Raw genomic sequence first — 23801 nt, 5'->3', positions numbered from 1 at the left:
TCTAATCACAAAAAAATAATGCCCTGGTTTTTGTTTTCTCTGACCAATCACCATGACTTAGATTTTCCTTCTCTCTCTTCTGAGTCTACCCCATCCCATTCATCAAGATCAAGATCTATGCCACCCAACCTTTTCATCCTTTAGAACCTTTATGCTTTGAGACATTGATGATTGGCTATCTATTTTACACTTCTTTATTCACCACCTTATACTGTCATTTCTCTGTTCCATCTTCAATTTTTGTGACTGTCTTGTGTTCCATATCCAAACTGGTTGCTAGAAGTGTTCAGGAACTATGACTTACTACACTTCCAAATCAACAATTCTAAAACAATTCATCATCTTCAGTACCAACAACAACCAACCCATAAAACATACACATACACATATACAACATACACATAAGACATGCACACATTCTCCTGTCTTCTCTATTAATGGAGTTCACCCTTAAGTTAGTCCATTTTCTGTTACTATAACTAAATACTTGAAGTTGGGTATTCATAATGAAAAATGGTATATCAAGCTCACAGCTTTTGAAGCTGAAATAGTCCAAAACTGGCCGTTCTCATCTGCATATCCCCTGGGAACAGCTTCAATGGCTGTCACAATAAGACAGAAAAAAATGGGAATGAAATTAGACAAGAAGAGAAGGGAGATCACGTAGTGGGACAGGAAGGAAGTCGGTGAGATTTGGGGACTACATTTGCTCTTTTATAACCTACTCTCCGCAAACATGAATTTGTATCTCTTAGGAACATTAATCTCTTTGGTGGTGATGGCCCTCAATGACTTGTCTCTTACTAGATTCCATTTCTTAGACATTCCTCCATACTCTCACACTGGGGACAAAGCTCCTAGCAAGGAAATCTTTAGAAGACATGCTCCAACCATTTCCAAACCATCGACAGCATGTGTCAAGTGTCCACTATATTGAAAGCACTGTGGTGGGCAGTATAGAGATAGAAAGGTGCTTAAAGCTGAATAAGTCCCTGCTTGAACTCTCGCTCAGGATGACTTAGCCTCTTCTCACTCATCTCCCTACTACTTTATATTTAGCTCTAGCACTGAACACAGTGTATTTTAATGTTTTCTTCCCCCACTATACCACAAGTGCCATGAGGGTAGGAGTCATGCATTATGCTTCTTTGCCTGGCCACTTTTCAGGACAGGAAGTAAGGTGCTAATCCTGAGAATCAACCGTAGTTGAATAGCTAGGTGGGGACAGTACATGACCATGGGAGTTTATCAGCAAGCTCAACCCCTAGACTTGGAATTCTTGTCACCTCTTCCCTTGTTCTCATAACTAGTTATTGATAAACTCAATATCATTTCAACAGTATCTACAGCATCAATCTACTTCTCCTCCTCCCCAGTATCAACTAGAATATTCCCCATCATTATCTACAATGTCTGCACTTCGACAAGAGCCTCTCGCTGAGTTCTCTACACACTTGGCAGTTATTGTCAGCACTTCCCTGAAATCCAAACTGATACAACCACTAGAAAAAAAGTCCTATAACACATGCTATCTTTCCATTGCTACTGTCTTCACCGAGCTCTACCTCAAGGTTCCAGTTCTTACATGCACCTAATCTCAGCCCCTATCGCCCTGCTTTCCTATTTCCATGCTTTCACTTATTCCCTCTAACCCTCTACCAGTCAGAATTTTACAAGACTCAATGCAAGAGCCCCTCAACATCGGTTATTGTTAATCGGATCATTTCTTTATTGCCACAACAACTCCTTACTTAGATCTTGTCTGTGTTATTTTCTTCTATCTTCTTCCAGTTAGTTTTGCGCACTTAAGTTTTAACTATTAGCCTGGAAGGTCCTAAAGGGTAGAATTCATGACAAATGAATTGTTATAGACGCACCCAAATACCTAAGAGGTGACTAATATGAACAGACTTTCATTACTTCCCAATATTTATTCATTTTACAAATACTTACTGAGCTTAAACCAAACAAAAAAGTCTTTGTTGTTGTGATGTTTTAACTTTTCATGATAAGATACAGACAGTAAATAAAATGAATGCACAAGTGTATAGTATGTTAGATGAACAGAAATGATAAGGGAACAAAAGTAGGGCAAGGGGTAGAGGCAGTGGGTGATCACGAAAGGCCCTCCTGTGAAGTGGGCAAGTGAGCAAAGTTAAAGGAGGCGAGGTGGGGCTGGGGATATGGCCTAGTGGCAAGAGTGTTTGTCTCGTATACATGAAACCCTGGGTTCGATTCCTCAGCACCACATATAGAGGAAACGGCCAGAAGTGGCACTGTGGCTCAAGTGGCAGAGTGCTAGCCTTGAGCAAAAAGAAGCCAGGGACAGTGCTTAGGCCTTGAGTTCAAGCCCCAGGACTGGCAAAAAAAAAAAAAAAGAGGCGAGGTGAGCAGCCTGATGAGATCTTGGGAGAAGGGTACTGAAAACACAGCAAGAGAGAGGTAGGAACTTGTGTGGCATAGGCAACCAAGATGCTAGTGTAGCTGAAGCAGAGTGAGTAAGAGGGGAAAAAAAGGGTAGAAGGCCTGGTGGGCTATTTTGATAACCTTAGCCGTTATCCTTTCTCAGATGACAGGCATAATCCTACATTTTGAAAGCATTACCCCAGCTCCTAGATTTAGATTCTATCACAGAAGTGACAAGGGCACGAACACAGTATCAATTCCTGTATGGTAGAGAGTGAGAGAAGGGGTGACATTGTCTTTACCTAACTTATGTAAGTGTAACCCCTTTGTACATCACCTTTATAATAACAATAAAAAATAAAAAGAAGCTACTGCAATAGGCTCAATGACAGATACTGTCCCCTATACTTCTCGTCCTCTGTCTTTCCCTACTGGCAGGCTTTCTGGCCCCTGAAGGCTAAGCCTATCTTTAATATTTAGCTTAGATGTCTCTAAAGATTATATAGATGCTCAGCTCAGAGTTAAATCTTCCCATATGAGTCATAAGCTGAGTTCTAAATCAAAGAACAGGAAAAACTTGAAAGAAAGGGCCTAAAGACCAGGGCAAGTCGTCTGGGACAGTCCTTACAGTAGTGGCGAGATTGGTATAAGGCATTACAGTGCTGAACATTGTAATGAGGGATATCAATGTCAACATGTGCTATTTGGAATTCCCACCCAAGGCAGCAAGAGCTTTGAGTTCTACAGATGAAGACGCAGGGAACAAACACACAGTAAATCTGGTAAATGGTTTAGGGAGCCTTAGAAATAGATTATGTCAGTGGAAAGATGTAGCAAAGGGTAAAGATCAGCTGTGCAAATCATTAAACCCAAGGAAATTCCAGCTAATGCCTGTGAAAACACTTCAAAGATTAACGGAAACATCTCAATCCCAGTAATTCAAACCACAAGGGCTAGGGGCATAGATCAGTGGTAGAGTGCATGCAGAGCATACACAGGGCTTTGGGTTCCATTTCCAACACCATAAAAATGCTGAGAAATCGACACATATATAAATAACTATAAATGTGCTAGTAAACACATCCTATTCTATGAGATATTTCTTTTAACTCATTCTAGAACACAGAAAGTGTTTTTTATCTTAAATCCTTTAGGGAAATTTGTTTTGTCTTTAAGTAGCTGTATGAAGGGTTTTTTAATGCTTTTTTTCTTTATTGTCAAAGTGTGATACAGAGGGGTTACAGGTTCATATGAAAGGCAGTGAGTACATTTCTTGTTCTACTTGTTACCTCCTCCCTCATTTTCCCCCCTCCCTTCCCCTCTTCCCCCAAGAGTTGTGCAGTTGGTTTACACCAAATGGTTTTGTAAGTGTTGCTTTTGGAATGGTTTGTCTTTTTGTTCTTTGTCTTTCGATTCTGGTGTTCCCTCTCGCTTCTCCAGTTCTAATACACGTATAAACAGTATCCAGGGTACTCAGATGTGATACAGTGGTAGGGAGGGTACAGCCACAGGAAGGGAGTACAAGATATGAAGGGGTTTCAATTCAACATATCATTTTATGAATACAGTGCATCTTCATATGTGTGAGCCTTTTCATCATTCTCTCTCACAATAAGGAAACCTTTTTAATATTAATTATAGGAAGAGACAGACAGAGGAAGAAGGGACTCTTATTATCGCTACTATATTTGTATAATACTTTATTTTTACAGTAAATTTCTGATTTTACTAGCTAATTGACACTGTAAATTTTGAGGTATTAAAAAAGGTCATGAATGCTGAGCACCAGTACCTCACATCTGTAATCGTAACTACCTAGAAGGCTGAGATTTGAGGATCCCAGTGTGAAGACACCCCAGGCAGGAATGTCCATGAGACTCTTATCTCCAATGCACCACCCAAAACCTTGAAGTGGAGCTGTGGCTCAAATGGTAGAGCACTAGCCTTGCACACGAAAGCTCGGAAACAGTGCCTAGGCCCTGAGTTCAAGCTTCAGGACCAGCACACACACAAAAAAAGGTAACAAAGACATCTACAAAAAAAATCATGTACTGAGGAGTTCTTATCTCCAAACGTTCACTAGAGTAAATATTTTTGAAAAATAAAGAGATACAACAATTGAACAGTGGGGCTGGGAATATGGCCTAGTGGTAAAGTGCTCGCCTCATATACCTGAAGCCCTGGGTTCGATTCCCCAGCACCACATATATAGAAAAGGCCAGAAGTGGCACTGTGGCTCAAGTGGCAGAGTGCTAGCCTTGAGCAAAAAGAAGCCAGGGACAGTGCTCAGGACTTGAGTCCAAGCCCCAGGACTGGCAACAAAAACAAAACAAATAAACAATTGAACAGTGTTTTACCTGTATTGTGACTTACTTTTATGTACTAGAATTTTGGAGTTTCTGTTTTGTTTTTTAGGTTGAGGATGTAGTTGCCGTTGGGATTTTTGTTTGTTTTTCATTGTTTTGAGGGAGCAGGATATTATAAGAAGAATCCATCTTCTTCTTCAAGAAGGGCAAATGTGTTTAAAAAACAAAACTCTAAGAAAGGTCTCTCAAGAGCAATTAGATTTCACTGTCTGGATGTGATTAGGGGAAAGAGTAAGTGGTTAGTTGTGTGCAATGAGTTAAGGACAATCTTGTTCATAAAAAGCAGCCAGATAGCTTCCTGCAGTCCAAAGATATTTATCTCTCACCCAGAGCCCTCAGGCATCTGGTCTTAAAGGGCCTAGGGCTAAAAAAGAAAGTTACCACTTGGCTTCTCTTATTAAATTATTTGTCATGCTGTTTCTTAGGGTAGCCGGAAGGACTGTGGACTACATTACGTGGGCTAGAACTGGCTGGCAGAAAGAAACATAGGTAAGATGGAACAGTTGTCTGTGTTTTCAATTCCTTTGCTTTTTTAGCTTTCTGCTGTCTTGATGTCATCTAAATAAACTTCATTTCAAAATACCTAATCACAGATTTTTCCCAGATCTGTTCTAGTCCTATTTTTGACTTACACATAAAACTGTAAACAGTTTCTGTTAACCAATTAAAAGTACAAGATTTTCAGTAAAAATGTCAAGGAACTACAAGAGCCATGTTTTGTTTTTCAAAAGCTTTAAACATTTCTGAGGAGGTAACAAGTTTGATAAGAAATGTACTCACTGCCTTATGTATGAAAGTGTAACCCTTCTTTACATTACTTTGACAATAAATGAATTTATTTTTTTTTTCATTTTGCTGGGTCCTGGTGGCTCATGTCTGTAATTCTAGCTACTCAGGAGGCTGAGATCTGGGGGTCACAGTTCAAAGCCAGCCAGGGCAAAAAAGTCCCTGGGGCTCTTATCTCCAATGAATCACCAGAAAACCAGAAGTGGAGCTGTGGCTAATAGTGGTAAAGTGCTAGCCCCGAGTTCAAGTCCAAGGATGAACAAAAGAAAAAAAAAGCTTCACTTACCACTGGCTTTAATTTCTCGAACATAATTACTAGGGAACCAGCCTGTTCTCCCATTTAATGTGCCTTCCCACCAGCCTCCTTCTTCAACTCGAGTGACATAAATGATGTCGCCTTTACAGACAGATAGTTCATCTTCATTAGTCTGCTTAAAGTTGAATCTTGCCTTCACTACCAACTGGTGACTTCCATTCTCTGTCATCTCCTAGGAAAAAAAGCAACACCAGATGAGATAAAGCATGGGTAGAAATTACATATATTCAAGCAAATAAAGTGGAGTGAAAGATAAAAATTAAAATAATGTGTTCATTTAGCTAAGTAGGCAATGTCAAGTATGTATTCATTTAGCTTTAGTATTCGATGTCAAAGTATCCCATCTCCCATAATTAACTAAGTCAATTCTTAACCCACCTTCTATAGATTGGGATTAACTTTGTGAGGGTCACAGATGCTTTAGAGAAAGTGATCAGCGCAATGGATTTCTGATCAATGGAGTTGATACTCATGAAATGTTGTACCCAATTTAAGAGGACCCAAGGGGTGTTTGTCATCTTCTCAAAAGGATCTCAGAAAGATCCAGAACTACCTATTTAAAATGCTTTGGAAACAATAGATCAAGATAGCGTACATATAGTAAGTAGGTGGCTTTCTCAATAGGGTAGAAAAGATTTTACCTAAAGGGCAAAAGATGGGGCATTTCCTTCCAAATAAAAGCTCCTAATAAGAATATTAAGACCATATGCAAAGACAACTGGAAGATCCCAATATAGAAGTTCATCACAGACTGATATTTAAAACTGAGTCTTACTTAGTAGGAAATCAGAGAAAATTGAAGATGACAGGAATGATAAGAATAGCAAGGAGTATTTATTGATTGTTTACTAAGTGCCAGGTACTTACTATTTAGTTCTGATAAACCAGGGGACAGAAAAATAATAGCAAATTGCAATCATAAGACATTAGAATGGCTTACATTTGCATAGCATTCTCATTTAAGTGACTTGCTGGATTCTAGTAATTAACAGAGCTGAGGCTTCAACCCTTTCTGACTCTGGGACCCAGAGACCCGACATATTCCATTGAGACAGCCTGAACTGGTGCTTATTTTATAACTCCTTTTTTGGATGATACGCAAAACAAAAGACAATGGCTATCTTGCCACACAGGGAAATTCAGCTGGGCTATTCATGTGATTTGGTTGGATTTTGAAACCTGCTGAGGGAATTGGGGACTATACTCACCACTGCCTTTGACTGCCTTTGTGGCCCTGGAGCTGTGCTAGAAACTGCTCCCTCTGGGTTTGTCTGAGAAGTATTAGCAGCACTAAGAGAAGAGGAATGTCCACATGGTCTTTCTGATAGCTGATCTGTAAGAAGAGGAAAAGGCATAGTAAATGAACCATTCATGTCAGAAATCATCTACAATAGAACATTCTCTTTCACGCAGCACAATGAAAGGCAGCCCAGCTGTGAGTCTGTCCTCATAAACAGGCCAAGAATATTTGGGTCCCCCAACCCTCCCTTTTTGGTGGCCAACTTCTTAACTTTACTGGCAATTGCTCTCCAGTAGAATGAAAAACAGCGACAGAACCACATTTTCTCTCAACCCATTTCTCTACAACTCTTCCCGCCTGAACTACTTGTAACAGTCAGCCCTGCTGTCCAAGGCAGAACTAAATTGGGTACCTACCAGCTGTTTGTGGCTCTTATTACTTTGAAATATTTCAAATTTCTGACTTTGTTTTTAGCTCATAGCTCAGTGGTTCTTTTCTTATATGGAATATTATGTGGGGTGTATATAATATAATGTGTGCTGGGGGGAAGGGGTGGAGAATGAGAATGAGGGGGAGTATGTCTAAGGCAAATTCAATTTTATTTATTTTGTATTTTTCGTTTTTGTAGTTATGGGGCTTGAATTCAGGGACTGGGCAGTGTCCCTGAGCCTCTTTGTGCTCAAGGCTAGCACTCTACCACTTGAGGCCAAATGCAATTTTAATAGTCGAATAATTGAGGGGTTTTGTTGTTGTAGGTTTTCTATTTGTTTGTTTTAAGATCAAACTCCAGATTTTTGTCTTCCTTGAAATCATTATGAAATTCGACCAGGCCAGAACTGAGCTGGGTGTTTTCAGTGTGCTCAGAGTGTAGTAGAGAGAGACTGGCTTCTTGACAAATTCTAATGAGGCTTCTTTTCCTCTCCATTTATTTTTAAAAGATATAAACTGCAAAAGTCTAAAGCCCAAACATTCCCTAGGCAACAAGCTCAGTACCCAAGTAATTTCCTTGATGGTATGGCGTTTTAACTTTCACCTCCTTGTATTTTTATAAATATCTGTGGTAAGGGAAGAGACTGTACAGCTTGCTGGGAGAGTTTGGCAAAGGAACGTATAATTTGTGTGGCATAATGTTAGAATTATACGATCTTCCTTGCCCAGAACTGGATAGTTGTCATGAGTGTTAAATATAGTTACTTGAATTAGCTGTACTTTGTGCTATATGCCTTGCTGAAAAGTATTTTTTTCCAAATAGCAAAAGAACAACTTTGGAGAAGTATTTTTACATGTCTCGCTATTATATACAGCTCTTTTGAACTAAAACTATAATTACTGGATAGTTGCGTAGATGCTCCATCTTGGTTGGCACTTGATTATATTGCCTGCTCTTGTTCTCTAATTGTTTCACGTGGGTAAGTTGAGTCTCCCTAAATAGATGGTAATTTTCTCCAGGGTGGAGACCTTAGCCTCTACTTCCTTTATAGCACCTGGCAATGTTGAGCACACAGCCTCTTAGATCTCCAACTCACTGAGAAGCATGATTCCTGTTTGGGGACTACGGACCCTAGAGCTTGTTGGTTCTAGTTGGGCAACTGTGGGGCTGACGTCCCTCACCTGTAATGCGGACAACATCATCATCTTTATCATAATAATGATGGTGATATCTGATTCCCTAGAGTGTTTCTAAGTTTGAATGAGAATACCTATTGCTCTTGGGATAACCTAGACCCAAGGAAAGGGCTGCAAGCATTTGAACCAGAATCATTGGTATATAATGATACAACTAAGTTTATTACCATTGTCTTCAAATTTACTACGATTCGTATCCAATAGCCTCCAGAGTGGTGGATGTCAAACCTTTAAATAAGATAGTCTTTTCATTCACTGTGACATCTAAGTTTGATGTCCAGTGTAAAGTTACTAAGGAGTTCCTTTACATGACCAAAGATATACACAAAAAAAATCAAAGGCATATAAACATCAATGATAAAAAATACATCTGTAGTGGAGAAAAGGAAGTGATGGTTGTATTTTGTAAGTATTTTTTTAAAAAAGGAACTAGTTTTTTCCTTGCTATTTTCTGTCTAATTATATTTAGTCAACTATGCAAGAATTTTGAATTAAATAATTTTTGTTGTTATTATGATATTATGGACATTAGAATAACTCTGTGTTGAGCATTTTTAAATCCTGTGATAAATGTGTTTAAGCCATGAAAATTAAAGTATTTGATACTTATTTGGGGTTATTTGGGGGCAAGGGAGGAAAACTTTGTGCCAACTGAACAAACCTGACCATAGTTGGCCACTAGCGTAATCAGAAATGTCATAGATCGTGCTGGGCAGCAGTGGTTCACACCTGTAATCCTACCTACTCAGGAGGCTAAGATCTGAGGATTGCTGTTCAAAGCCAGTCCAGGCAGGAAAGTCCACAAGATTCATGTGTCCAATTAAGCACCAAAAAAGTCAGAAGTGAAGCTCAAGTGGTAGAGTGCTAGCCTTAAACAAAAGAGCTCAGGGACGGTGCCAAGACCCTGAGCTCAAGCCCCAGGACGAGCACACAAAAATTTGTTTTCAAAAAGAGACTGGGAATGTGGCTTAATGGTAGAGTGCTTGCCTGGCATGCATGAAGCCCTGGGTTCAATTTCTCGGTACCATATACACAGAAAAGGCTGGAAGTGGTGCTGTGGCTCAAGTGGTAGAGTACTAACCTTGAGCCAAAAGAAGCCAGGGACAGTGCTCAGATCCTGAGTTCAAGCCCCACAACTGGCGAAAAAAATACCTTGGATTCCAAAAGTCATAAATCACACCCAGAAGTCACAATTCATAAACCTCCTTACCTTCTGTTGCTTTGTTAACAGCTAACAGAGTAGTTAAAACCTTGGCGAAATTGATCCCCGAATAAAGGTCATCAGGATCAAATGCCTATGAGAAAGGAAAATTGAAAGTATAAGACATTGTAAGTATTCAACAAACAAAACCGTGAAAAGGACACTTCCTCCAGCTCTCAGGAGGAAAAAAACAAAAACACTGTAAAAGCCAAGACGCAAATCTCTGTATACCTTTGGGAGAAGCGAGAGCGGCAGCTGAGCGGCCTAATGACATGTGGCGGGCCATCAGTGAGTCACAGTAATGGGAAATGAGAAGCCAGCTGAGAAAGCAGCAACCCCCTCCGCTCCTCCCCTCAGCACCACCCAGGAAATGCACACTGCAGACTCAGACCCACTCTTCTGACCTGAACATATCAATATTGTTAGCTCACTTACTGGAAGCTCCTAGGTATGGGTTACAGTTAATGCTTGTCACCTACAGAAAGTCCTCAACAGTCTGCAAATAACTAAGGGGAGGCTCTTTGACCTACTTTCTTCTTGGCTATTCACTGCACTCAGTAAAGATGCTGTCAGTAGTTGCCTTTCGCTCCTCCTCCCCTTCCTCCCTGCTGGGGCCCGCTGGATCCAAGCTCCCTAGGGTGGCTATTCCATATTGCCAAACTTACTGCGCAGAGCTGCTCCCAGCGTCAGTTCTTGGTTTCAGTTGCTTATCTTGGCCCTTCTTGATAAAGTGGGAGGATTTGAACCTTTTTTTTTTTTTTGCCAGTCCCCTGGGGCTTGAACTCAGGGCCTGAGCACGCTCCGTGGCTTCCTTTTGCACAAGGCTAACTATACCACTTGAACCACAGCACCACTTCTGGCTTTTTCTGTGTATGTGGTGTTAAGGAATCGAACTCAGGGCTACCACCAAGCCCCATTCCCAGCCCCAAAGGTTGGAATGGAGAATTCACTTTTTTTGTCAGTAGTGGGGCTTGAAATTTAATTTGCCAGTCTCACCTACCATTCTGATATGCTACTACTGTCCTTAGTGAAGACATCAATTACCTAACATTGTTTTAAATCCAACATAATTTGTTAATTTTTAACTGTATTTGCTGTATTAAAATGTATTGAATCCAGGCATTGGTGGTTCACACCTATAATCCTAGGTACTAGGAAGATGAGATATGATAATGTAATAATGGCTTGAAGCCAGCCCATGCAGAAAAGTCTATGGGAGTCTAATGACTGGCAAAATCTGGAAGTGGAGCTATGGCTCAAGTGGTTCATTACATTCCCTGAGAGAAAAACCTAAGGGAAGGCTGGGCTCTTGGTAGCTCATGCCTGTGACCCTAGCTACTCAAGAGGCTGACATAGGAGGATCACAGTTCAAAGCTAGCCCAGACAGGAAAGTCCATGAGACTCTTATCTCCAATTAACCACCAGAAAACTGGAATTTGCTCTGTGACTCAAAATAGTAGAGCGCTAGCCTCAAGCAGAAAATGCTAAGGGACGGCACCCAGGCCTTGAGTTCAAGCCCCACAACCGACAAAAACAAAACCAAACACAAAAACACTAAAGTATAGTGTTCAGGTCCTGATTTCAAGCCCCAGTACTACCACAAAAGATAAATAAAATCAAATAAATTAAGAATTCTTGTAGTCTCACACAGGTATGTTTGAAATGAATATTCTTATATACAGATCCATGTATTAATTTGCCAGCCAATAGTGTAGACATAGGTGATATGAAGAGGCTCCCATTTAGGAAGCCACAGCACACAAAAAAAGACGTGAAGATCCACATGAAATGTAGAGAAACCCCGCATACAGAAAACAAGCCAGGGGGAATGAGGAAGTGAGATAAGCTTTCAAAATGGGTCAGATGGAGTGCAGGTATGAAAACTAGGCTCTCAAGATGCTCTGGGCCCATGAACTCTGAACCATGGTCTAAGAAAGAGGCAGCCAATCACAACATTCTACAAAAAGAGAGCTAACCTATTGACAAAAATCCCAACTAACCCTACAAAAGCCTGTCCCAACCCCATACTGGAACAACAGAAGCAGCAGCAGCAAGAGTAACAAGAACAGAACTATGCTCCCTCTACCCAGCTTCCTGCCATGCTTGCCTTGTACCACATCCTACTCAACCTTTGCTTTCTGTTTTTACAAATCTACGACACATGTCTCCAGGTAAGCAGATGCTCATCTTCAGAATGAAATGCTCTGTCCTAAAACATTTCCTTCCAAGATGTTTCAAAGATTCTTGAAGAAAACAAATGGTATCCCTTTCCCCAAATATAGTAGTGGGAGTAAAATACACCTTTCCATATGAAACGGGATTAACACTGATTTTAAGGATCTGCCTTCCCATTACGGAGAGCTATTTGTTCCATTTTTCATCTGCGTATTTTCTGGGAGATGTATTAAAATAAACCTTTATCTCTTTTTTTGTACATATTCTTGAAGACTCAAAATTCATTTCTAAAATCAAAGTCTGTAATAATTCATAGTGCAGCGCACATATGTACAAATGTAATCCTACATAAGGCCTCCTGTTCTGGAATTCACAACTCTACTATAAATGTAATCCATGAATGGTTTGTATTCAAAGCAAAAATGACTAACGAGCCCAATTATATCTAAAAATGAGACATTGATATACTTTTAGTAAACGGGTACTATTAATATTACTACGGGTTAATGGACACTACCATCCAAGTATGTTTCTAAGAGCAACACCATAAAATATGAAGTCTTCAGGAATGAATTGACAAGAGTTCTATTTTAGTTTGTCAAAACCTAAATCGGCCTTAGAGTTGACAAAGTGGCAAAGTGTGAATGACATCTGTGTCAAAATAATCACCAAGCAAAAAAATCAGCACACTAATATATAAGAGCAAAAGCAATGATAAAAATTTCTCCCTTTTGTTTTAGTTGTTGCTTACTCAGGGTGAGGGCCTTTTTGTGATAACACCAAAATGACTCACTTGACTGAATTTGGGAGCAAAATGTGCACCAACAAGAGTGATTTCATCTATCTGAGCAAAGTTTCTCAGACTGTACACAGTTCCCTTTTGAGAAAACCAAGATATCCTTGAGTTTATCCACAGACACTAAGCCACTTGTGGCAAACCTATTGTATAACTACACAGGAAGGAATGGCAAGAGGCCTATGGAATTTGGTAGAAAAGACGATGCATAAGAATTGTTATTTCTGAGCAGTTGGGAAATCAGATAGAATTACCAACACCTTCTAAAACACCTCACTAAGGGCTAAGAATATAGATCAGTGGTAGAGTGTTTGCCCGGCATGCACAAGGTCATAGATTCAACTCCCAGTGATACAAAAAAAAAAGAAAGAAAATTTCAAAACACCTCACCCTCCCAAGTGCCAAACTAAGTGACACTGAAAGTTCTACTTTAGCTAAGAGTTAATAGTTCACGTCTGTAATCCTAACTACTCAGGAGACTAAGATCTAAAGATGGCAGTTCAAAGTCAGCCTGGGCAGTAAAGTCCATGAGATTCTTAATTTCCAATGAACCAGCACAAAGCCAGATGTGAAGCTGTGGCTCAAGTGGTAGAGTGCCAGCCTTGAGTGAAAAACCTCAGAGACAGCACCCAGGACATGAGTTCAAGTACTAGTATTTGCACACGTGCTCACACACACAGGTTCTACTTGGATCTTTCTAGCACGAACTTGAGATTTAGTCCCCTTGCAAATGAAAGTATTATTTGGAGAGAACATAGGAGTTTCAGCCATTATTGGTCATGAGATATTAGTGTAAATGGGATGTATGAGGCCAAATAGAGATGGAAAAGGGCAGAAAGACTAGGGGCACTGATATGCTGATACCCCAGCTGGAACAAATTAGCCTCAACTCTGTCAGTGATGGTGAGGGGGAGAGAACACAAGGAAAAGTAGATTATAGCACAGACCACTTGCTGACAACTGATGACATTTATGCACACAAAATGGAAAACCAATTCCTGTTTTTGTCCAAAAAACCATGGAACCTGTGTGGAGCTTCACATTTATGCTGGATATAATTTTTCTAAAGCCCCTTTTAAACTCAATCACAAGATCATGCTGATATCATCTTCTAATGCTCTGTTTGAGCCTCACTTGCCTGTTTAGTGTCTCTAGTGTCTGAGTTCCACATTAGCTAAACTTTTTCTATCTGGTTTTTGTCCAGAAATAAACTGGTTAATTCCAATTGGATCCGTGAAGGTCAGATAAACAGCAGGTTCCCACCCTCCATTCATTTTGCCACTACTGTGACGCAGGACTAGAAGAAAAGAATTACTTCTTAGGTTACTGCTAGATGGCTTCAAGATGCCACTCCTGCCACTGCATGAAGCAAGGTTCAGTAAAACAACAAAACATTTACTCAGAGCAAGCAATAGAAGAGACAGAGATTAAGCTTCACTAAGGATTTTGAAGTACCCCCTCAGACTCAGCCTAAAGTCCAATCCTATGCTAATAGATGAAACCAGACAAGGCAGTTAATTTTTACTTGTTTCCCCACATATTTTTCATCCTGGATTTCCGCACAATGACAGTTAAAGCCTATTTGCATCCACTAAACACCAGGTGTTAATTTTGAAATGTTGGAGAATCTGCCAGTACAAATTTCACAGAAGTTAATATTTGTATGACTTTACAAATACATCCTTTTGGAGTAGTGCTCAGTTTCAAAATATATGCTATTGTATGGCATGTTCCCTAAAGTGACCCAGGCAAAAAAACACAAAGTAAGAAGCATTTTCAACCTTTGTTTCCATTCCTTCATTAGTCTTGTAGCACTTACTACTGGCTTCTAGAGTCGCTGCCATATACCAGGAACCAGGCTTGTAGATTTCATATATATTGCTGTGACTGGAATGTTTGTGATCTTTAAAATTCATGTGTGAATCCCCAACATGATGGGAGTTGGAGACAGGGTCACTGGAAAATGACTAGGTCATTAGAGTGGAAAAGGACTCGGGAGCTCCTTTGTCCCTTCTACCATATGAGGACAGAGTCAGCACATGGACACTAGACACTGACTCTACACTACTGGAGTCTGCAACAGCCTTGATCCTGAATTTCATAATCTCCTAAACCAGTAAGACATTTCTGTTGTTCATAAGCTACCTAGTTCATGGTATTTTGTTTTAGCAGACACTAACATTTTTTTTCCTTTTACTACATGTGATTCTCCCAGGAAGTCCACAACACACGTACAATTATTTCCTTCATTTCTCTTTCTTATCCTTTTCTTTTTTTGCCGGTCCTGGAGCTTGAACTTTGGGCCTTGGCACTGTCCCTGAGCTTCTTTTGCTCAAGGTGAGCACCCTACCACTTGAGCCACGACACCACTTGTGGCTTTCTTTCAGTAGATTGTTGGAGATAAGGGTCTCATGGAAGCCAGGCGCCGGTAGCTCACCCCTGGAATCCGAGCTACTCAGGAGGCTGAGATCTGAGAAGCGCGGTTGAAAGCCAGCCTGGGCAGGAAAGTCTGGGAGACTGCTATCTCCAGTGAACCACCAGAAAAACAGAAGTGGTGCTGTGGCTCAAGTGGGAGAGCAGTAGCCTTGAACTAAAAACTTCAGGGACAGCACCCAGGCCCTGAGTTCAAGCCCCATGACCAACAACAACAACAACAACAACAAATAGAGCCTTATAGAGTTTCCTGTCTGGGCTGGCTTCAAACCGCAGTCCTCTGACCTCAGCCTCATGAGTAGCTAGGATTACAGGAGTGAGCCACCAGAGCTTAGCTACCCCCATTTCTTAATGTGCACAAACTAAACCTCAGAATAGTTAAGTCACAGCAGTGGCGGCAGTAAAAGTCTACAAGTAAGCCAGGAGCTGGTGGCTCATGCCTGTAATACTAGCTACTCAGAAAGCTGAGATCTAAAGATTGCGGTTGCAAGCCAGCCTGGCAGGAAACTCTGAGAGACTCCAATGAACCACTCAAAAACCGGAAGTGGAGCCGTGGCTCAAGTAATAGAGTGCTAGCCTTGAGCACAAACACTCAAAGACAGTGCCAGGGCCCTGATTTCAAGCCCCATGACTCTCTCTCTCTCTCTCTCTCTCTCTCTCTCTCTCTCTCTCTCTCTCTCACACACACACACACACACACACACACACACTCCACAAGTAAATTCTCTGAGGGCCTTGCAGCCCTACTTGTACATGTCATGTTTCCATCAAAAAAACGTGGGAAAGTAACTATGGGTTTGTACACAGAAAGAAATTCCTTGGTCCTGCCTATATACAAGTAGCATCTGTACCATCTGGAATAAATTTGTTACAACCTCTAAAATGACTAATCCAAATTGTGGCAAAGGGAAAGTCTCCCTGTATAACTAGACTATCGCTGAAGGAGCCTTGCCTAACTCCTACATTGCCCTTCTCATTTCAGGGTACAGATCTTTTCCAGCAGCCACTTGGTCACATTTTCCAGAAGCAGGGAAGAGCTGTATAATCCATATCTTGTGAGGTTTTCGTTGGTGGGGGAGAGGGGCTCAGCTTATGGTTACAGGACTATGTAAACCCCTCTCGACCCTATGCGGTGACCATCAGACCTTTCATTTCCTCAACACCACACTCTAACCACCCGACTTAGCCAATCACAGCAACACAACCACACCCTGGAAGCCATAGCGTATTGTAGTTCAGAACTGGTAATGCCTTTAATGTCACAGTGACTTCGCTAACACCCAATCAACCTCCATTGAAAGTTAATTTGGGGTTTGGGGTACTCACAATAGGCTCCATCACTCAACTTTTAAAAATCTAATCAACTGAAAAACAAGTGATTCAGTGAAACCACAAGGGCACAGAGCTTATGTTTCATATGTGCATAAAGAAAATGTTCTCAATATTTTGGAACATTCCAGCTCTTTCTTGTTCTTCTTGCTCCTATTAAACAAAATCTGAAATTAACTTAAGCTCCCATTGAATGGCATTCTGTAATTCCCACAGCTGAGCACACTGCTTCGATTAGCCCTGAACACTGGAGGAAATGTCATCACATAGTGCACCAGAGAAAACAAATCTCAGCTGCTTAGTCAGATTTCACTGGGTAGCACTGCCCCTGGCTCTTGAATGCAACCTCAGATGTTTCCACATAGCTCCTATTCGAAGCACTTACCAAGTCAGCAGCAAAGAAGGCTCTTAGGTCAGAAACTGGACTCATTACCCACTAGTACTTCATTTACTAGAAGACAGTGGATGGTATTGGTACCTTACCTGGTTGGAAAATAATAACTACTCTTCTGTGTCTGTGTGCAGGTACTGGACTTAAACTCTGATTGTGGGTACAATCTCTTAGCTTTTTCACTCAAGGCTGGTGCTCTATCACTTGAGACAGAGGTCCACTTCTGATAACTTCTTTTCCTGTGCCAGTCCTGGGGCTTGAACTCAAGGCCTAACCACTGTCCCTGAGCTTTATGACTCAAGGCTGGCATTCTACCACTTGAGCCTCAGCTCCATCTCTGGCTTTTTAGTCATTAATTGGAAGATTTTCACGGACTTTCTTGGCCAAGCTGGATTTGAATCTCAGTCCTCAGATCTCAGGTGCCCGAGTAGCTAGACAGGCACAAGTCACTAGTGACTGGTTTGGGGCACTGGGTGGGGGGAAGGGAACAAGTTGCTTTGTTTTGTGCTGGTACTAGGGCTTGAACTCAGGGTCTCATGCTGTTTTTTTGTACCTCCCCTGGAGCTTGAACCCAGGGTCTGAATGCTGTCCCTGAGCTTTTTTTTGCCCAAGGCTACTTGAGTCACAGTTCTTCTGGCTGTTTTTTGTAGTTAATTGGAGATAAAAGGCAGCTTGGCTTTGAAGCATAATCCTCAGATCTCAGCCTCTTGCATAGTTAGGATTACAGACATAAGCCACAGGCGCCCAGCCTGATAACTATTTTATTGATGTCCAACAAGGCTAAAGCAACCAACGCTACCGTTGACTCTACTTTTACTTCCTCCTGCAAGTCAAAGCATTTCAGCAATTTGGGAACAAGATCTGATTTGTGCCTCTAGCTACAACATGAGTTGTGCTGAAAAGCATTAGTGTAGAGGTCAGCAAACCTTCTCTCCAACCCGAGCTTTGTCACGCTGACTACTTCTGAGGATCTTCAGAAGGCAATCCCAGTTTTTGTGATTCTCATATCTGGCAAGCGAGAGATATCTTTGAGCACAGGTGGTCAAAGACAATCCTCATGGCCCATTGTCTGAACAGGGGCTTAAAAAGACAGTAGTGTGGTCTTCAATCCTCAAGGCTCTTGAGAATACACTCACTAGCCACGCACAAACTATACTGGCATTTCTTAATTCTTGCTAAATTAAGTACTCTTTCTCCATAAAGAATGATACATAGAGCTGGGAATATGGCCTAGTGGCAAGAGTACTTGCCTCATATACATGAAGCCCTGGGTTCGATTCCCCAGCCCCACGTATATAGAAAACGGGCAGAAGTGGCGCTGTGGCTCAAGTGGTAGAGTGCTAGCCTTGAGCAAAAAGAAGCCAGGGACAGTGCTCAGGCCCTGAGTTCAAGGCCCAGGACTGGCCAAAAAAAAAAAAAAGAATGATACATAGTAAGCTAACTTACACTTAGAAATGAGCCAGATAGTACATAATCAGAACATCGGAGTATGGGGGTATTGCAGAATTTCTGTAGAGTCACTTGGTATAAGTAGTATGAGTCCTTGATGACTTGGACCTCATAGAATCCAGAGCCAGGAAGTTCGAGTGCCAACAAACTCCTAGGATAGGAGCCAAGATCTGGCTGACTCCTTCACTATTCACTCCTCATTTCTTTTTCTTTTTCTTTTTGCTAGTCCTGGGCCTTGGACTCAGGGCCTGAGCACTGTCCCTGGCTTCTTTTTGCTCAAGGCTAGCACTCTGCCACTTGAGCCACAGCGCCCCTTCTGGCCGTTTTCTGTATATGTGGTGCTGGGGAATCAAACCCAGGGCCTCATGTATACGAGGCAAGCTCTCTTGCCACTAGGCCATATCCCCAGCCCACAATAGACATTTCTTTCCCACTGAGGATCAAGTGTTCAGGAAATAGGGGGAACAACAGACAAGGAATAATATAGGCATCATGGTGGGAGAAGTTACAGGATGAGAAAGAGAGGAGCAAAGAGAACAACTGGTTTTGGATAATCTCATCAAGAAGTGGAAAGGAAAGGCAGGAAAGAAAGGAAAAGATGGAATTTCTCTTGTCAGTAGTGCTTGCCAACGCAGGGACATGAAACAGGAGGCCTGGAACCAGCTGTCTCACAGCCAGACAGCCACTGCGGCTCCCTCTCCTCCGAAGTTTGCAAGGGTGGGGTGGATGGGTAATGCCTCAGCTGTCTGAACACCACAGCTAGGAGTACACACTCCTCCAATATCTCCCCCGTTCAGGGGGAGGGAGGGAGGGAGAGAGAGACAGAGAGAGAGATCCTAGTGTTCCAAACTGGAATGCAGAACACATTTTCCCAGAGACTTAACACTGCACCTGCTACTTAGTCTGGGAGTTCTATAGTTTAGCCACATTAAGTATTAAACAGGCTGTTGTGGGCCAACTAGAAAACATAAGCACTGTGTAAAACCTTGTTTCTGTGAGCAAATGTTTTCTGTGCTCCTAACAACAAATCACAAGTGAATTTTTAAAAATAACTCATTTTATATTACTCAATAATAGATTTTAACTCTTTAGAGTACTCAGACTTGTGGTGACAAATGTCTAATATCTTTCAGGCTTGTCCCTTGTTCTTTCCTATAGATCATAACAAATACAAGAGACACTCAGAGTCCTAGTTATTTTAGAATGTTCTGTGATGAGAGGGCCAACTTAAACACATGATCCTTCTCACTAATACTAGTCATCAGCAACTCCTTCCTGCCAGTATGACAGTTAGGGAGGAGGCTCGACTTTGAAGAGCAGGTTCCCTTAGATGATTTCTTAGGGACTTTCATGAATTAGATTTAGAGTCCTAGAACCTACTAGGAGCAATCACTTCATTCTGAATTCCAGAGAATTCCTGAGAATGCTAGAAAGTGAGTTCTGCATAAAGATCAAAGATAGACAAGGACCATGAACAAAGTAGATATTGCAGATAGCTTTCTAAGCAACAGAAAGTCCTACAAAAGTTTCCATCAAGTTCTCCACTGACCTACCGTTATGTTTCTTCTGAACAGCTCCATCCCTACATGATGGTGGACACCTAAGCCCTCAGTGACCTACTAGTACACAGTCTTGATTTCTCTGTGAGTCACAAGATGACTTCTGGATGTCTAACTCACACTGTCCCAATGCCCTAGCCTAATATTCAGCATATACAAGAGACTTGATAGTCATTGCTCTGTCAGAAGTACTTACATGAAGATTATGTTCAGAATGTAAGCAGTGTTACACCAGTGTAAATTCCTTTTACTTCTGAATCCGCAGTGTCTACAAGAATTCTTAAGCCATAATAGGACCTCACTCAATAGGTATTTGGTTTAATTAGTGACAGTTTAGATGCTCTCTTCAAAAGCTGATTAATCACAATTGAAGAAAAGTTATTTCTGAAAGTAGAGCAAACTCAGAAACAGGATTGAGGTAAGCCAGATGCTGGTGGCTCATGCCATTATTTTCAAAAATGCTATACATCTTTTCTCATCTGTAAAGTTAAGTCTTGTGATTGTATGGTGACCAAGCTGCTTCAAACTCTAAAGCTGTGAATCTTTTGAGTCATATGCCAAGGAAAGGCAGGAAAGTCTATGAGACTTTTTTTTTCTTTGGTTAGTCCTGAGGTTTAAACTCGGCCTGGGCACTGTCCCTGAGCTCTTCATCTCAAGGCTAGTGCTCTACCACTTGAGCCACAGTGCCACTTCCAGTTTTCTGGTGGTTCACTGAAGATAAGAGGCTTACAGACTTTCCTTCCCAGGCTGTCTTTGAAACAAGATCCTCAGATCTCAGCCTCCTGAGTAGCTAGGATTACAAGCATAAGCCACCAGTGACCGGTCTCCATGAGACTTTTACCTCCAATTAACCAGAAAAAAAGAACTCTGGCTCAAGTGCTAGAGTGGTAGTTCAAGCCACAGAGCCGGCACAAAAAAAATATGTCACTTCCAGAGCCTGGTACCAGTGGCTTATGCCTGTAATCATAGCTACTCAGGAGGCTGAAATCTGAAGATTACAATTTAGGGTCACCACCATCAAAAGAATATGTCACTTCCAGAGACACTCATCAATACCCAACAGGCATCAAGCCATTGACGGGTTAATTACTGAATCAGTCAATTTTGTTGCATCTTGTTGCAAACAGGATTACCTCAGAAATAACGCATATACAGTGGGATGGGTGTTCAGAGACCCAGATATCAGAGACATCAGCAACAATGCTTTCAATTAGCACAGATGTCTCAAAACACAGCCATTCTACTCAGCAGAAAACTAATATGACCCAACTCCAAACTGTCTCCAAGATCAAGTCCATCCTTCTTGGTTTACAACCTCCAAACTACTTCCAAACTTGTTCCATCCAATCAAGTCAATCATGCCTCACCATCCTCCGGTGGTATGCCTCCTGGTACTGGGCCTCTCTGATACTTAGATTTCTTTGTAACAAAGTTTACATAGCCCTTGGCCATCTGAATCATTGCTCTCCATTGGAGTCCTCCCCAAATTACTCCAATGTGTAGGGTTTCATCCAAATACCACATTTCAGTTCAAAGAGACTTCCCTATTTCCTTTTTTTTTTTTTGCCAGTTCTGGGACTTGAACTCAGGGCCTGGGAATCGTCCCTGAGCTTCTTTTGCTCAAGGCTAGCACTCTGCCACTTAAGCCACGGAGTACTTCCAGCTTTTTCTGTTTATGTGGTACTGAGGAATCAAACGCAGGGCTTTGTGCATGCTAGGCAAGCACTCTACCACTAAAGCCACATTCTCAGCTCACTTCCCTATTTCTGAACTCCTTTTATCTTTCAGCTTCAAATTCTTTTTTTTGTTCAATTTTAATAGGACTTAATGTTTTATTTCTTTTTTATTTTGCCAGTCATGGGGCTTGAACTCAGGGCCTGAGCACTGTCCCTGGCTTCTTTTGTTCAAGACTAGCACTCTACCACTTGAGCCACAGTGCCATTTCCAGCTTTTTCTATATATGTGGTATTGAGGAATCGAACCCAGGGCTTCATATATACAAGGAGAATACTTTACCACCAGGCCCTATTCCCAGCCCCATTCAGCTTCAAATTCTGGAAACATGAACTTGGACACTTCGCCTTACGTGGTTAAATTTCACTCTTCCATTTACTCACAGACAGGACCCCATGTGGTACTCACTGTAAAAGCAGTGAACAAGTACTTGCTGACTATCATCAGTCTTTCCTCTAATCTAAAATTCAAACATAGGGCTGGGGATATGGCCTAGTGGCAAGAGAGCTTGCCTGGTATACATGAGGCACTGGGTTCGATTCCCCAGCACCACATATACAGAAAACGGCCAGAAGTGGCGCTGTGGCTCTAGTGGCAGAGTGCTAGCCTTGAGCAAATGGAAGCCAGGGACAGTGCTCAGGCCCTGAGTTCAAGGCCCAGGACTGGTCAAAAAATAAATAAATAGGGCTGGGGATATAGCCTAGTGGCAAGAGTGCCTGCCTCGGATACACAAGGCCCTAGGTTCGATTCCCCAGCACCACATATACAGAAAACGGCCAGAAGCGGCGCTGTGGCTCAAGTGGCAGAGTGCTAGCCTTGAGCGGGAAGAAGCCAGGGACAGTGCTCAGGCCCTGAGTCCAAGGCCCAGGACTGGCCCAAAAAAAAAATAAATAAAATAAATAAATAAATTAATTAATTAATTAATTAAATTAAATTAAATTAAAACATATTTCTTCCAGCAATTATACTACCACTTTGGCATGTGCTTCCAGAAGGAAGAAGAGGAGAGAAACATAACTTTTTTAGTAGAACATGATAAATCAGGACTCATATAGTTTCCATCCCTTGGTAAAATAAATTTTCCTTTTAGAAAGATGTGATAGAGAGAAGTTAAGAATGCTGACAAAGCATTCACACCACTAAAAGGGAATGAAGTTATTGCCTAGATTGCTTGGGAGAAAGTCACAAGTAGGGAGTGATCACATACTCCTTGGTATGAGATTGCATGTCACACCTTGAGAACTCAATGAAACCGAGACTTGGGGTAAAATATAAAACAAGAAAGTATGGTTGGGAGAAATGGGGGGGGAAATGATGGAAAGGGATGACACTGATACATCATATCCATAATCTGATTTATGGAATTAAAACTCCTTTGTACAACTACATAAAATTACAATTTTTTTTGCCAGTCCTGGGGCTTGAACTCAGGGCCTGAGCACTGTCCCTGGCTTCTTTATGCTCAAGGCTAGCACTCTGCCACTTGAGCCACAGCACCACCTCTGGCCATTTTCTATATATGTAGTGCTGGGGAATCGAACCCAGGGCCTCATGTATATGAGGCAGGCACTCTTGCCACTAGGCCATATCCCCAGCCTAAAATTACAATTTTAAAAAGAAACAAGAAGTAACCTGGGCCTGGTGACTCATGCCTGTAACCCAGAGATCTGAGGATCTCTGTTCGAAGCTAGCCTGAGCAGAAAAAATCATGAGACTATTAACTCCAATGAACAACCAATAAGCCAGAAGGAGCCTTAAGCAAAACAAGCTCAGAGACAGCACCCAGACCCAGAGTTCAAGCCATAGGGCTGACCAAAAAAAAATTTTCCCCAATATATTAGATTCCCAAATAAGCAGCAGAGAATGTACAGTCTTTTCCCAAGAAAGTTATTAAAATTTCTGTAGTTAGCAAAATACAGCATTCTCTTGGTTCACACACATTTCTCAAAAGTGATTGGTATATATCCTCATTTTGCTATGGAGGTAGCCATGAA

General features: G+C 41.5%; 1 protein-coding gene across 5 annotated transcripts in view; it reads right to left on the bottom strand.

Moving 5' to 3' along the window:
* Positions 1-23801, bottom strand: part of Arhgef6 (Rac/Cdc42 guanine nucleotide exchange factor 6) — a 117769-nt gene that overhangs the window by 72203 nt on the left and 21765 nt on the right. For all 5 annotated transcript variants that reach the window (XM_048336946.1, XM_048336949.1, XM_048336948.1 and 2 more), the window contains 3 exons: positions 9951-10035; positions 7083-7207; positions 5845-6046 (listed from right to left, as the gene is read on the bottom strand). In XM_048336946.1, the coding sequence (XP_048192903.1) occupies positions 5845-6046; positions 7083-7207; positions 9951-10035 (412 nt within the window). The remainder of the gene's footprint in view (positions 1-5844; positions 6047-7082; positions 7208-9950; positions 10036-23801) is intronic.

This window comes from Perognathus longimembris, chromosome 28 (genome assembly GCF_023159225.1).
Source record: "Perognathus longimembris pacificus isolate PPM17 chromosome 28, ASM2315922v1, whole genome shotgun sequence".
In the NCBI taxonomy this organism is placed as follows: domain Eukaryota; kingdom Metazoa; phylum Chordata; class Mammalia; order Rodentia; family Heteromyidae; genus Perognathus; species Perognathus longimembris.
The sequence above is the reverse complement of the archived record's forward strand: the minus strand, read 5'-3'. Positions and strand labels throughout refer to the sequence as shown.